Source organism: Neopsephotus bourkii, unplaced genomic scaffold (genome assembly GCF_033783945.1).
Source record: "Neopsephotus bourkii isolate Nb327-2 ecotype Australia unplaced genomic scaffold, CSIRO-AGI_Nbou_v1 NB_1037, whole genome shotgun sequence".
In the NCBI taxonomy this organism is placed as follows: Eukaryota; Metazoa; Chordata; class Aves; order Psittaciformes; family Psittacidae; genus Neopsephotus; species Neopsephotus bourkii.
The window spans coordinates 142,941-158,696 of NW_026901526.1; the positions used below are offsets into that span (position 1 = coordinate 142,941).

Consider the following 15,756-nt stretch of genomic DNA (forward strand, 5'->3'; position numbering starts at 1 on the left):
GGATTCTCAACAATGTAGGTGACCAGCTGCTTGCTTAATGTACAGTATGCTGCGTCAGTTTTGTTCATGTCATTTGTGTTCAAGGCTTTAACTGAGTAACAGCACAGCAATGCACTTACAGAATGTGACCTTCAGGTAAAGCTTAAAAAAAAGCTTGAAAGAGCATCAAATCCCTTCCAGATCAGATCCTTGCCTGGAAGAAGAGTAACTTCAGTCACTCTCTGCACCTGCTAGAGGTGAAAAAGGGAGGAGGGGAGAATATTGTATTGCTATAGCAGGACCAGAGTGCACAGGAAGAGATTGTCTGACAAGACAATCTTGGATTCAATCTGGGTCTTTCTTCTTTTTAACCTATTTCAGAGTATGGTGGTAAGTGGAAACTGCTCCATTATTTTGCCCAGAACTTCTTTGCACCACTGCTGCCTGTGGCCTACGAAGACAAAGGTGTGTTGTACATTTATGGTGTCTCAGATCTTCATGTGGACCACAAGCTTACTTTGAGGGTAAGTGACACCTCTCTCACTACTTTTGTGTCCCTCCCCCAGAAATGTGAGGAGCTGAAAGGAGCACATCTTTGTATAGACAAGCTTCAGTAAGTCCATGCTAAAACACAATGAGGTACAATTCTTGTCTTTAACTTCTTAGGGGCAACACTATCCTGTATTATAGTAGTGTGTATTGCTTCACGGAACAAGGAATTAACTGTCTTGCTTGTAGTCTGTAGGTATTGGCCTGAAATCAACTATTCTGCTGAGATTTTGAACGTATTGATGCTTAGGGTAAATGAAATGTGAAAAATGGTACCTCGCTACTTAACAAAACTCTTCCGTGGGTGTTAAACTAGATTAACTGACTAAACTGGGGTGGAAAGGAGAAGATTGTACCTTTTCCTGTACTCAAGCTATACCACTTTGGGGAAAAAGAACTAGGTTATTTTCTGAAATATCAATACCTAAGTGTACTTAATTGCAAGGTTGCCTATGCAATGTCATCATTTTACTATTCATGCCCTGACTGTTTTAAGATAATGCTATAAAAACTGATAGGATTCTTAGGCAACAAGTTAGTCATTCTCTAATTCTGTTTCCCAGCACTCCCTTGGCAGGAATTGGCAACCCCTCCTCTCAATGGGAGAGAAAACAAAAAGCTTTCCAGATAAAGAACAACAACAGATCCAGACTGTTGGAAATGAACTTCCTATTAAGTTAATATAATGAACTAATCATTATGCGGTATTGATGGTTCAAATTTTTGTGGAGCTTCTTGCTATGTGAAAATCAGCTGGTACTCTCAGGAGAGCGTCTTTTGTAATGAGCAATCCAAAACCTGGGGTACTGGGTTGTTTTCACAGATGTAACTCTTCTTCTAAGCTTTGTGCTCTCTTGACTTTCTTTGATAGGTCACTGTGTACACCTGGAGTTCTTTGGAGCCAGTATGCATCCTTTCCAAAGGCGGTGTGACTGTTAAAGCACAAAGTGCTGTCCCCATCTACAAGGAGTCCATAAATGACTTTCTGGAAAGATGCCAAAATTGTACTAGGAAAAGCTGCATTATTACTTTCTGTCTTACGGGAGAAGGTGGGCTCCAGAGTCCTACGAACCATCACTTCCTTTCATCACTAAAGGATGCTGTAGGATTGGAAAAGACTCAACTTAGTGTAAGCATCAGTCATGCTCGATTACAGTATTTGGTTTTGCTAATCTTACTGTTTTGAGTTGTTTGCCTTCTCTGCAGTGTCCATGTCCATGTTCCTTCTCAAAATCAGGTGTTTTTTTTTCTTGTGTCACTATATGCACATCTAAATATGACTGGTGGTTTGATTTTGGGATGGTGGATTGTATTTTTTAGGGGTGATGATGAGTTGGTTTTGTTTCATTGTAAATAATGAAGTCTCCATTTGATTTGTTTAGACTGTCTTTCAGCTGACTGCTGTAGCATTGCTCCTTTCACTCTTTTTGTCCCTGGGTAACAGATAGCAGCATGGCAAGTGTTTTAGCTTGTAGACAGTAGCATATGTGTCAGTACTAGGTTATGCTAATTCAGTTGAGTGAGGAGTGAATTATTGTCAGCAGTATTTCCTCCTGAAGTGCTCAAACTCTTAGATCAGTGTAGCATTGCTAAAATGCAATATTACATGCTGCTTTCCTTCTTCAGCAAATCCCTGCCTGCCAGCTCAGGGTTCTGATTTGCGTAGTAGTTATTATTTCTTATTATTTGGCAAGTGTGTCAGCCTTCTGAACAGGCACCAAAAAACATCAGTGTTGTATAACACTGTCATTTAGTCCATTTCCTGCTTTTCCCTAGATTTCTTCTGCTCCTAGCAAGTGTGCTCTATATATAGGGCATTTTTGTTAAGCCTCACTTTTTGGAATGTAAGTCTTGTTGCAAAATTCTTAATCAGCAGACTGGAAGGATGGGGACCTGTGCATTCCCACATATGGCTTCCAAACTTCAGCTTTGCTCTTTACAGCTAAACTAAACAAGGGTGGAATAGAGGTCTGTAATGTCTTTGAATCTGGACAGCATTAATTGTTTTACAAAAAGAAAATGGGCCAGATTTTCCCCTCTTATTTTCATGGCACCATGGCCTGCCTTCTGAGTATGCAAAAGAAAGAAATCAGCCTGGTTTTGTGTTTTATTTTTCATCTGGTGGCACAGTCTGGAGTCTGAGTCATGCTAGGGTTTTTGTGGATGACATCATCAATAATAAAAGCTCTCCAACTGGAGCACTGTTGGGAAATTTCATTCCTTTTTCCGATGGCCGTGTTGTCTCCACGGTGCTAATAAAGATAGCTAGCAAGGATAAATGTAAAGTGGTTATTTTAAGAAAGTATGCAGCTATGATTTGAAAAAAACATTGTTTTGTGAGAAGCTGGTACCACTATACATAGCTACTAATGAACTAGCTAGACTTTCAAATGCATTGCTAATCCATGTGCTACTCTTCATGGCATTGCTTTTGAAACACATGAAAACTCTTGTATTCCTTCAGAAAACATGAAGTGCAAAGAATATGTGCTTTTTCTTAAACATGAATAGTGTTTTTTTTTTCTTGTTAAGTGGGATGTGATTTCTGCACTTAGCATAATTTGACTGCTTTTTATATCTATTTAATTGGTATTTGAAAATGATGTAGCATAATATTTCATTGTGGTGAATGAGAAGTGCTGTATGAAAATGCATCCTGGTTGTGCTTTTAAGCCTCTCTGGGATTTAACTACTGATAGAACTTAATATAAAACGCTATGCCTCATGCTGATATTTCATAGCTGCCTTCTAAATGTAGTATAAGGACTTCACTGTCATGTGCCATTAAGATGAGGGGACCTCTTGTGTTACTGTGACTTTTACCATCTTTTGCCTCTGTGCATTTCTGTTACTGGTGTAATCTGAAAGCCTGGATACTTGAGTTGCTGTAAATTTACAGATTGAGTGAAGTATGTTGATGAAAGGACAAATCTCTTTCACTGCAGTAAGTATAAGATACCAGTCCTACAGACATGTCAGATTACCATTTATTTGTTTATCTGCCTAAGATGATGGTAGAGTGGTAACACCCCATGGCATTTTGCCTTGTCTATAGTATTCATAGAAAGACTATAGTAACATTTGCAGTTTTTACATGATTTTTACATATGAATCCTGTTGGTTTGACCTTTTGTTCCAGACAAGATTTCCAGAAGAGAACCACAATTTTGATCAAATGTGGTTGTTCAGTCTGTTTTACTGACATATCAGGTCTTTCCCAGTTTGGATGTAACTGGGTTCTTTAATACACATATTTATCTATTTATTTTTCCATTTCTCTTCCAGGTCTCTGTTTCCCAACAAGATGACATTTATATATTTGATCTTCATACCACTGCAATTGCTCCTTTTGTTTCTCTGGATGTAGGGAGTATAAAAGGCAGATTTAGTGAGAATGGTTTCCTCATGACTGAAAAGAAGAAAGTCGTTCTGTTTTATCCTTGGGAACCTACGAGCATTGAAGAACTGGAGGAGTCACTAACCTTGACCTCTCTGATGGACATTGTCTGAGAATACTTCATTTCCCTCTAGGCAAGGGGTGAAACAGGAGCAGGAGAAAAACCTTGAAGAATTTGAATGAAGTTGAAGATGTACAATTTGAACTGATTGCAGAAAATTATGTCTATTCCTGTAATGTGTGAATTTTATCTGCTGCTTCAATGTAAAGATAGCAACAGCAAAGCTTGCATATAATGTATGTGGTGTATTGAAAGTAAGGCTTCCTCAGGTAATGGAACAAATATATCCCATGTAGAAAATGGGAGGACGTGAGTCGGTGGAAAGATCTGGTCCAAATTCTCCAGTCCCCATGAGACTGGAGTTGTGAATTCATCCTAAGAGGCAGCACAAATATGCACCTCTAGACTATGGCTTTAAAAATCTTTTTTTTCTTTTCAGTTTCACTATGCTGTAAGTGAAACAGCAAGGTATGCTGGTGGCAAGGGGAAGGGCAGGGGGTAAAGCTGGGTAAAGCTGCCCCCACAGGCATGCCCCACTTGGAGTTGTTTATTTATCTACACTCAAACCAGGAAAGCTCTAGTCCTACCCTTTCAGATCTGTGGCTGTCACTTGATCAGGTGTCTTGCCTGCCTCCTTGCAAGGTAGGCTTCCAAGTAAACATGAAACCAGGGCTGTCTAGTTAGACATCGAGCAGATCTTGTTCCCCCTTCTGAAAGGGGAACAGAGTCTGAGGCTTGTATTCTTCTCTCTTTTCATGCAACGTGAGCAGTAACCTTAAGAGCTCTATGTCTAACTTTGACTATTCCCAGAGAGTGGCAAGTGCAGTCACAAACCTTTTGATGCTGTGTGGATTCTGCATAATGTGGCATAGTACAAGATATGCCTGGCTGTGGGGAAAGGAACAGGGGGAAGAGTAGACCAAAGATGGAAAGAAGAAGGGGACAGTACAGGTAAGAAATGGTCATCTGAGAGGACCACAGTGTTGCAAGTGACTGCTTTTTCTCTAGTAGATGTATAGTGCAGGGGCTGCTGTTTCAGCTTGGGCATTGGCTGCACAGCCATTCTGTTACCTCCTAGCATTCCACATGAATGGCCCTGTGATCCACACTGATCCTTCTCTCTTTCTAACAAAGGAAAAACCTCAACACCTTATTTTTACTTCTTTCTGTGTGGGATCCCCATAGAGGACACTGTTGACTTATGGTTAGATCTGGTGCCACAGTCAATCTGAAGTAATGGTGCTTCAGCTCTAGTCTGTTTCTGAGTAAGTTGTTTTTAAAATGTTAAAATGTTCTAGGGTTTCTACAGAAATGCTGTCTCACTTTGGCCTTTGATACAAAGAAAATAAGCTTGTTTCAGCATCAGGGGCTGCTATAGCCTGTGGAGCTGGGAGCCTGAGGGTTTTGCTGTCAGGGAATTGAGGCCACTGAGCTGTGCCTTGGGCAGGTTGCTAAACACTGGGCTTGTCTGTCAGCAGTGGTTTGAAATGCAGCTGGGATCTTGCTAGGATTCTGCAAGGATCGTCTCACAGCCCTATCAAGTATTAATTTTCTTGAAAAGCACCTAGCAGAATCAGCACTTTACAATGAAAGGTGTTTGAACAAGCTCTACTGGTGATGACCATCTTTGTTCTAAAAGCACCACATGGGTGATGCTTGCTGCGATCTGAGCACGCGTGGGGAGAGCAGCTGCATCTTTCATTGGTCAGTTAGAGAGCTTGGAACTGGGGGGTGTTTTCTTGCAGTGATCAGTTTTAATGGGCAAAGAAAGAGATGAGCATATTGACTGGTGCTTGGTCATCTCTGGTACTTTTTTAATTGGGTGTTAACCAAAACTGGTGTACTCCTGAGCAAGACAAAAAACTTGAAGGTGAAAAGGGAATGATAAATGGAAGTTGGTTACAAATTCTTTGTCAGAGCACCGAAACAACTAACTGCAGTTGCATAGGAGGGCTTCTCTGATGAAAACCTTGCCCTAGTTGAAAGAAAACATGAAAAAAATCAAAATACATGCATGTGCCAATGTTTATAGTTTATGTAAAATAAATGGGGAAAATGATAGTCATGAATAAAACATAACTGTTAGAAAATGCAGACACTGATAAAGGAATTTAAAAGATACCTGAGAGGCATCCTGGGCCAACAACACAAGAAAAATCCTTCAGTTTTTTCAGTGTCCTGGGATCAAAGGGGAATCAAAGCAACGACAGACAATATACAGTAAGAATGAAAAAACTGTGGAGAAAACATGGAATAAATATGATTAATAAATATTGCTGCAGTGTATCAGGAAAAGGGCAGGTTGGTTGATGTCTTTCTCTTACACTGATGTAGAAATTTCTTCCAGCAGCATTCAGGTAGAATTTCAAAATGGCACTTAACAGTGTTAAATAAATAAAACTTTAACAGAGTTACATGTTTCAAAGACAATCAAAAGACAATTCAAAGACATAGGCCTATATGAAGGTCAATGATACTGTTCTTAGTGTTAGTGAAGTTTTGGAGATGTAGAAAAGAGCTTTTTGTTTGCTAGAAGCCATAAGCCTTGAATGTGGATTACTGTGACCTTGTTTAGCCTGTCATGAGTTTTAGGCAAAATCATGAAAGAAATTATGTGGCATGTGATCAAATTGAGAAGTGGCTCTGCAACTAATGCCTGTCAGCACTGCTGTGCAGAAAGAAGAGCATTCTGCTGTTGCTTTGTGCAGTTTTATGCCGATTGGCATAAAAAAGTTCAGACAATTTCTAAATTATTGTTAGTTTTGAAGGTCAGAAGCTCCCTAAAGAGTGGGTCCATTCTTTCTTACTGGAAAGCTTTAATTCAGCACTAGGTGCTGTTATGAAAGATTAACAGTTGCTTACGGCAAATGCTTGAGTTCAAAACAGAATTAATGGTGGAGGTTCACTTCATTATTATCTTAATACCCTTAATATTCAAATGAAAAAAGAGTCTTATAGAAAGTGGAAGCAAGGACAGGCAGCCTGGGAAGAGTACAGGGATGTTGTCCAGGAAGCTAGGGACCAGGTTAGGAAAGCTAAGGCCCAGTTAGAATTAAACTTGGCTAGGGATATTAAGGATAACAGGAAGGGATTCTACAGGTACATAGCAAATAAAAAACACACTAGGGAGAATGTAGGCCCCCTCAGGAAGCTCTTGAGTGAACTGGCTACTGTGGGTTTGGAGAAGGCTGAGGTTCTGAATGACTTCTTTGCCTCAGTCTTCACTGGCAAAGGCTCTGACCGCACCACCCAAGTCTTGGAAGGCAGATGCAGGGACTGTGAGAATGAAGACCTTGGGCCCACTGTAGGAGAGGAATTGGTTCGAGACCATCTTAAGAACCTGAACGTTCACAAGTCCATGGGTCCTGATGAAATCCATCCACGGGTCCTGAAGGAGCTGGCGAATGAAGCTGCTAGGCCACTGGCCATCATATCTGAAAAATCATGCCAGTCAGGTGAAGTTCCCAAAGACTGGAAAAAGGGAAATATAACCCCCATTTTCAAGAAGGGGAAAATGGATGACCCGGGGAATTACAGACCAGTCAGTCTCACCTCTGTACCTGGCAAAATCTTGGAGCAGATTCTCCTGGAAGGCATGCTAAGGCACATGAAAATCAACAAGGTGCTTGGTGACAGCCAGCATGGCTTCACTAAGGGGAAATCCTGCCTCACCAATTTGGTGGCCTTCTATGATGGGGCTACAGAACTGATGGACAGCGGTAAAGCAGTTGATGTCATCTACCTGGACTTGTGTAAAGCGTTCGACACTGTCCCACACGACATCCTTGTCTCTAAATTGGAGAGACATCAATTTGATGAATGGACCACTCGGTGGATAAAGAACTGGCTGGATGGCCACACACAAAGAGTTGTGGTCAATGGCTCAGTGTCCAGCTGGAGACCAGTAACGAGTGGTGTCCCTCAGGGATCAGTGTTGGGACCGGTCTTGTTTAACATCTTCGTCGCTGACATGGACAGTGGGATTGAGTGCGCCCTCAGCAAGTTTGCCAATGACACCAAGCTGTGTGGTTCGGTTGATACGCTGGAGGGAAGGAATGCCATCCAGAGGGACCTTCACATGCTTGTGAGGTGGGCTGATGCCAACCTCATGAAGTTTAACCATGTAGCATGTGCTTTGGTGAACTATTTTCCCTTGATACTTTTGCCGTTGCATAATGTGTGAGGTTCACTTCATTATTAATACCCTTAATATGTACTTTTGGTTTCCTGGTTTTGTCATGGGTATGTATTTATATTTGTTATATTCCTGTTTCCCACATACAGCCGTGGCTGTAGCATGTGCCTTTTTTAACTATTTTCCCTTGGCACTTTTGCTATTGCCTGCTGTGTGTGCTATATTTGGTTACATTATTCTGCCTTTACCTCAGATCAGGGCAAAGATAGGAATGCAACAGTGAAGAGATCTTCAGAATCCTATTGCCTCTATGGACACATCCATCTGTAGCCATCTGGCTGTTGTGGCCACTCAGCAGCAGCTGTATTGCCGTTTTGTATCTGACGGGCTGGGGATCAGCAGCAGGAGCGTTGGGAAGAGCATTTGGTAAGTGTCATGGTGTTTATCCTCAGTGTCATTAAGTTACTGGTTGCAACTGTAGAGGGGAATGGTCTCATCAGTATTCTTTCAGGGTGCAGGCTTGCAATGTTTTGTTCAATGGACCACTGGTTTCCTTGTGCTGATAGGCCTCAGTTTGTGTCTGAACTCCCTCTGGCCTGTTCTAGATGGCAAAAGCAGCAGAGTTCCCCTTGGCAGGAGCCATGACAAATGCCCTTCCAGAACAGAACTTGAGAATAAGTTTTGGAAGAAAGCTGTATGGCATTGTCTAATTTGTTGTCCTAAAACTGATCTCTGACAGATATTGGCTCTGAACCCCTTCAGGACCCACAGAGACCATTTCGAGCTCTAGAGAGCATGTCTTTGTTGGTACCTTCTGCCCCACAGCAAAGATTTATTCTGCTCCAGTTTGCTTGAGCATTTCCTTGGAAGCTTTTCCAAGTTCTACTACATCTTTTCCAGGAAAGAAGCATGTGAATGTGTCTTAAGTTCCTCTCTTAAGTATTAGCTCTTTGCCAGTCTCTGTTGTTACCTGCTGTTTGCATACCTTGGGGGCCTGAACAGTTTTTCTGCCTTAGAGGCACATCTTTCTTCAGTACCTTTACTTCTACTAGTCCCCTCTTGGCTTTGGAGGTGTGTAGCAGAGACCACTTCAGTGACCTGTAGCAGTGCTGGGTGCAGAGGAACAGGCCAGCACATTTCTTATTCTCAGTCAAGGACAGTTGAGTTTCGTAGCTTACAAGCCAGCCTTCATGGTGCCAGAATTGCAGTTTTCTCTCTTACCCTCTGAGAGGGTAAATTGAGTCATCCAGGAACTTGTGGTTTGAATGCTTAAGGACATGTTCCATTCAAAGAATTGGGTTTACATAACTGCTTTCCAGTCAGATGTTACAAGATCATTAAATGAAAGCCCCAATTTTACTTTAATTAGGGTGCAAAACCAAAGCTTAAGTGAAGAATATAGAACCTTAAGATTACTTGGTTTTGTGCCTGCCAACACTGAGAGAAGGCCATTTTACTGTAGGAAGTAGAACAGTTAGTAAAGACCTGTAAATGTCAGTTTTGATTATTGAAGTATGCATCTGCTACCCCTCTGCAAGTGCTCTGGCCACAGGTTTTGGTTTGTACTGCGCTAAATGTAGGATTTATTGCCTGGGATACTTAAGAAGATACTGAGGTGATTGCACATCTGAAGAGAAGTAAGGCATTTATGATGCTCCCGTCTTCCTGATAAACATGTTTGTATTAGCTAGCCCAGCAGGTATGAATACTACTCTGCGTGTGTGTGAACACATGCGTGTGCTGACTCAACTGGAATGTTGGCACGTGCTGCTGTAGGCCACAGGTTAACTGATGTTAAGTCAGTCACAAGTGTTTGCCCTTGCAGTGTGTCATGAAGTTCACTGACCTGCTAGTGCTCTTCTGTATTGTGAAAATAGCAAGGGCAAATGGATGGCTGAAAAATTGCTATAGCTGCATTTAAGTAAGTCCATGGGGGGAACCTGTACAGGCTTTAAATAATATACATACTACAGCCTAGCTCTAGGCAGGGCACCGGAGTGCTTCCTGAAACTCTGACTACAGAAAAGCAACTCCTTGGTAATTAACTTGTGCTGTCTTTTGCTTGTAGCAGTAGGAATCTTTTGAAGCCAGAAAAAGGTTGGTCTGCGCCTTTGGCAGTTACTCCAGAGCTGCTCTAAGAGCTGATTGTGCACTCCAGGAGAGCTGTGGCTGATGGGTGAGTATTGACCATTGCACCCTGAGCTAATGAATGGGCATCACTGTTCCTATCACTTAGAGGGAGCAAGGAGAGTTGCTGGTTTTCCTTTAATGTAGGAACAGCATTTCAGTTGCTCAGAGAAGGGAGAGAAGACACAGGTAAGATTCTTATCCTTCCTGCAGTCCACAAAATCTCAGAATGCTGCCTAGAACGTCCCACTACCACAGAGATTTCCAAATTTGTAAATACATCCCAAGATGATACCAGAAACTTGCAGTTGTGCCAGCCAACCTAAGGTCAAGGGCAGTTTAACTATCTAAATAATCCTTTTTACATCAAATGAAGAGAAAATCTGTAGTGTTCCGTTGTTACAACTTAATTTTGCTACATTCCACAAGTTTTTGGTGTTTATTACTGGAGTAAAGTAGCAAATTCATGTGGCAAGTTCCAATTACTGCAAGTGCGGATTAAGTTTGGAATTATTTCAGATTTTGGTCATCTCTGTAATTAATTTAAAATTTAATACTAAACTTGACTGAGGGTACCCAAAGGTTACACCTCGCTACATTCCAGGAGAAAAAAACAACCCAACTTATTCCTGACTTTTGAGAACTCGGTTTTGTTCCCCTAGAGGTAATACGGAATACGGACAATACCCTGTGCTACAAGGTGTAGCAAGGTCCACATGCTAGCTTACTGTGCTGAATGAAAACATAAGGCTGAGTCACACCATTACTACCTTCTCTTTAGCAGGTAAGTGAGAGAGGTTTCTCTCTGTAAGCCAGGTATGGACAGGAGCTCTCAAACAGCAAATTTCTGGGTTCCTGCAGGGCTATATTTTTAGTTTATTCCATCACACTTGTGAAATAGGAATGGCACCTTCCTTTCTGGGCAAGGAGGTATAAGGATAAATCTGTGTCTGGGGCAGATATGATGCTGAGGCATGTAAATGTATCTTGACAATTACTGTTAGGAAGAATACATGTGCTTTAAATGCTTCTGTCAGGACTTGTCTGCATCACTTACACTTCCTCTTGCTAAGCTTGGTGCCTCTATATACTGCCTTCATCTTGTACCTGCAACGAGACTGACCTCCGAGATGCCATCGGGACAGGAATTAGCATGCCCTTTACAGGGTGACCACTTACTAATAAGAAAAAAGATAGAGCAGAAAGAGTAAACCTTTGTGTTTTAGCATCTTCTTTTAATTGGGCTGCCTGAGGTCAACACTAGGCTCTCCCCTAGGTTTGTGCTGGCAAATGAAGACTACACAAGAATCACAGAATGGTTTGGATTGCAAGGGACTTTATCTAATTTCAGTGTTTCTGCCATGGGCAGAGACCCCTTCCACTAGACCAGGTTGCTCAAAGCCTCATCCAACCTAGCCTTGAACACTGCCAGGGAACAATGTCTCCTACTAGATGTTGTGCCACTTTCTGTAGCGTCCTACACTAGCTGGTATGTTCTACTCTCGCCTAGTTCTGACAAACTGTGTGTCATGCCTGCAACACATACTTAAGTGCTAAGGGTAAAAGCAGATGGGAAAAGTTGTCCTATTATGTGACTCAACTGTAAAAATGTGATGTTCCTGTTTGTTTGAATTGGTGAGGATACATTTAAGTTAATATTTTCCTATTTCTAAACAAAGGTGGGGGTGGGGGAGTAAAGGGCCCAAAGCCTCTTTTGTTAAATAGACTGAAACTGAAATGCTGCAAGGAAAGAAGCTGCCAAACTGCCATTTATAGCCCTTGAATACCCAGAGCCTAGGGAGATGTCCCGCTGTTTAGTGCATAATCACTAACCTGACGAACAGCTATTATGCAGCATTTGGTTGTGAAGTGCTTAAGGAAATACAGACCCAGGTGTCTTTTGGTGGTTTAAAAGCAGAGCTGCTCAGAAATAAGGCTAAAAGGTATGAATCAGCAGCCAGGGATGTCCTGGTGACCTGCAGGATTGTAGAAACCTCAGTAAGTCTCTGCCAGCCCCTTCATTGTGCTGGAAATTCTGTGGCAGCAGAAGGTGCATTTAACTTGGACAGCAGCTCTGCCAGGGCTCAAAAGGCTCCTCCATCCCCAGAATATGAGCAGGTTTGCCTTTTTCTGTTACTGCTGGAATGCAAACAGAACACTGGACATCTACATTAACTGAACAAAAGCCCTATGCCTTTAACACTGCATGTGTAGGTTACGCATCTTGTGTCTCTGGAAGTGAGCAACATACTTACTAATCTAGATGGATATAAAATAATTTCACAAGGATCTTTTTTCATTACAACAACTACTGTTCTTAACAATTCTCAAAGTTTCTCTTGATTTATTTTCTCAGGCATGACACCCAGGTTACTGAAGACTAGGCAAGACCAAGAACAACACTGTCAATCTCCATCTATGGGCCAAGAAAACTGCCTGCGAGTGACCATGGTATGATACTGCTCTGCTTTTTCATCCTGAAATCAGATACCTGTTCTGCATCCTTAGTAAGGCCAACATCTGTAAGTTACACTATCTATCTCAGAATTAACATGAAACAAGAAGAAATACTGCTCAGAAATGGTTATTAGAGGAGTTTCTAGGCAGCCCGAAGAACTGTCTCATCAGAGTTTTGCTGGGATGTTAAATAGATGGTTTCAGCATAGATGATTCTCTGCTGCTGAAATTATGAGAACTAAAAGAGACCATGAGTCAGAGGCTTTAGTTCCAAAGCACAGCTGCTCAGCAGTAGCTGATTCTCCTGTTCTTCCACCATAGGAGATAGATACTTAAGTGCTAAGAGAGGTGGCTTGTAAGCCTTTATTTATGTATGGCAGTACTTGGAAATCAGCACAATCCTTGTATCAGTGCTGAAACCTGAAATGATAAATCTGTAATTCCACTTGATATCTGTGTAAAAATGACAGCAAGGTAGACAAAAGAATTTATTTTGGGGTTTTATTATAAAAGTAAAATAAAAATAAGCATTTAAAAAGCACACTTCTGTTTTTTTTAAAGGAAGAGATATAAAAAAACTATTTACAATAGGAAAATGCCAAACTTGAAAAATTTGAATAAGAGGCACCAAAGTTAGGTTTAAATACATTATTTGAAATATACAAGATTATTTTTTTAGGATCGTCTTTTCTCTCCAGGTTGTCATTGTTGTGATTAAAGTAATAATTTTTCTTCGCCAGCTATTTTATATGCTTTTTCCATGCAACTCTGCTGCAAAAACTATGAAGAGTGCAGTTAGAAACTGCACCCTTTGATTGCTCTGTGTGCCTTACCTCTTCTGATTGAGCTGGTATTACGCACTAACAAGGAGTGACTTTCACCTATAAAGGAAAATCCTCACAAGCCAGAAAAGCTCAGACAGTCATTCACAGTGTCCAGCCCTGTGTATTAATGCAGCAGGAGAGCCCTAGTTACTGTATATGGTGTGTAAATGAATACAATTTAGATGTACTTGAGGAAGCATGCACTGGCTCGGAGTTGAAGTTGCTTTTGGTTCAGGTTTGTGTGTGGCTCCTCCAGTGCACCTTTGGTTGTCAATTCACTTCCCTCTGGCCAGGATGATATCGATGTAAATGTCCTGTAACTGCATATTGCTAATTGAATATTGCTAGTTGGCTATATAATTGCTTTGCATTGAACTTTCATGTCCATGACCCAGGGTCATTTTGCTAAGTGTTACTGATGACTTGCTGCTCAGAGAGTCCGAATAAGTAAAGCTCAGTTTGCGGAAGGAGGTCTCCACACCACTGTCACACACACTGTCACTGTCTTGAAATTTGTTGTTGGAGAACTCGCCTGAAGGAGACAGCAGAGGGAAATATATTATCATTTGTGTTGCTTCATTAATGTTGCTTTCAGAAAAGCCTAAGGAATGTAAACCAATAGGGTTAAAGCTCTTCTATAGGATACTAGGATCTGAAAAGCTGTGCTGAACATTTTCACTTGACCAAAACATGTAATGTGATTCACTGCTTGCAGAGACTGACTGCAGCTGCAGCCTGGATGGGGCAAGAAGCCTGGTGCTCTGCTGATTCTAGTGCTGTCACCACACTGGTAAGGACTCTGCCTGAGTGTGGTAGTAGTAGGGCGAAAGATTCTCAGATTCAAAGACTGTACAAGTGTACAGCCCCAGGATGAGGCTCCTAAAATATTCTCCTGTTATTTCACTTACAGATTTCTTTTTGAGACAAATACTTGAGCAATTTTCATTTATTAAGTGAGCCTGAAATATGAAGAAGTCAGCAGCAGCTGTTTTCTGTGCAAGATCCACAAAAGGAGTGCCTGACTGCAGGACAGTATCCGAGCTGAAGGTACGACATGGGCTCAAGTGTGAGTAGAACAGTGGTCATCACATTAGAGTTCAGTACTAGTTTTCTAAACAACCATCTTAAAATAAGTAAGTGACATGATGCAATCCATTCATGTTGCAAAGCAGCAGAACCTCTCTTACCCTTCAAGATTAATCTAAAGAGGCAATATGTGTACAAGCACATTTTCGGATAGGTGTGAAGGTTCATTCTTGACTGAACAGTTTTCTATAGGGAGTAAACTGGCAATGTTAAACCAGGATGGACTTACTATGGTGTTTCTTTTTTCTTTCTAGAAATACTTACAGAATTCCCACATAGGGTATAAGTTTCCACGTTAGGGTGCTGGCAGCACTACCGGTGTTTGCACAGGGCAGACAAAGGCTATTGTTACTTACAACATGGCCAGGCAGTGACTGAACCTCCCTGATGACTTACTGCCTTCTCACAACCTCTGCTTTTCTGCTAATAGAGGACCTCCACAACTGAAGATGCTCAAAACTCAATGGGACAAGACATGGGTGACCTCATGTAATGTAATACTGGCCCTGCTCTGAGGGGGTAGTTGGACACCAGCATGTCAGGCCTGGGAGATCATTGGCTAGTTTATCTTTTGAAACTTATCCCCAGTACATCCAAGGACATACTGATTTACCATCAGTAAATGGCAGATGTCTGGTTTTAGAAAAGGGAGGCAGTATAATCAATACTGTAATGCAGGGCTACTGATTCAAATGGTCCATTTTCCCCCTCTCCTCTAGGCCTTAGCAAATATCTGTGGCTAGCAAGTTGTGCTGCAGTACAATATTTCTGAAACAGAGAAGCAGGATGGGCAGTGTGTGTAGGAAACACTGATGTATGGACAGCCCAAGGCGAGGTGGGAGAACTGAATAAAATGCATTTTAAATAAAGTTTTGGGGTCAGTTTTACCTGTCTCTCCTTTTGCAAAGGTGGGTGGTGAAGAGAAGAGAAGAGCTTTTGCTGTATTGTCCTCCACGTGTGATGAGCTTTGTGAGCTGGAGAGTGCTTTCTGAACGATTTCAATGGCTTCTGTGTGATCCATCTGTCTCAAAGCAGCAATCAACTCCTGAACCGTGCCACCAGAAACCTAAGAGAGAAGACACCAGATGTTTACCATCAGCCAGGCTGGTAAAGCTGAAGGGCTGCACTGTTTCACCATGCA

The 15,756-nt window shown here is 41.6% G+C and overlaps 2 protein-coding genes and 1 long non-coding RNA gene across 7 annotated transcripts in view; 2 read left to right on the forward strand and 1 right to left on the reverse strand.

Moving 5' to 3' along the window:
• MANBA (mannosidase beta) overlaps positions 1–6,396 on the forward strand; it is a 62,655-nt gene extending 56,259 nt beyond the window's left edge. For both annotated transcript variants that reach the window (XM_061360900.1, XM_061360901.1), the window contains 3 exons: positions 361–503; positions 1,400–1,657; positions 3,814–6,396. In XM_061360900.1, the coding sequence (XP_061216884.1) occupies positions 361–503; positions 1,400–1,657; positions 3,814–4,038 (626 nt within the window). In that variant the 3' untranslated portion in view covers positions 4,039–6,396. The remainder of the gene's footprint in view (positions 1–360; positions 504–1,399; positions 1,658–3,813) is intronic.
• Positions 6,397–8,191: 1,795 nt separating this feature from the next.
• On the forward strand, positions 8,192–15,509 carry LOC133216307 (uncharacterized). 3 transcript variants are annotated; one of them, XR_009726613.1, is made up of 4 exons: positions 8,192–8,547; positions 8,861–10,297; positions 12,605–12,699; positions 14,440–15,509. It is a non-coding gene; the product is annotated as an uncharacterized LOC133216307 (long non-coding RNA). The 3 variants fall into 3 exon arrangements; XR_009726612.1 differs by having other exon boundaries at positions 8,192–10,297; positions 12,605–12,770; XR_009726611.1 differs by having other exon boundaries at positions 8,192–10,297.
• The window catches only part of NFKB1 (nuclear factor kappa B subunit 1), a 60,745-nt gene continuing 58,181 nt past the window's right edge, over positions 13,193–15,756 (reverse strand). For both annotated transcript variants that reach the window (XM_061360904.1, XM_061360902.1), the window contains exons 23-24: positions 15,504–15,681; positions 13,193–14,061 (exon numbers count right to left, since the gene is read on the reverse strand). In XM_061360904.1, coding sequence (XP_061216888.1) covers positions 13,874–14,061; positions 15,504–15,681 — 366 coding nt within the window. In that variant the 3' untranslated portion in view covers positions 13,193–13,873. The remainder of the gene's footprint in view (positions 14,062–15,503; positions 15,682–15,756) is intronic.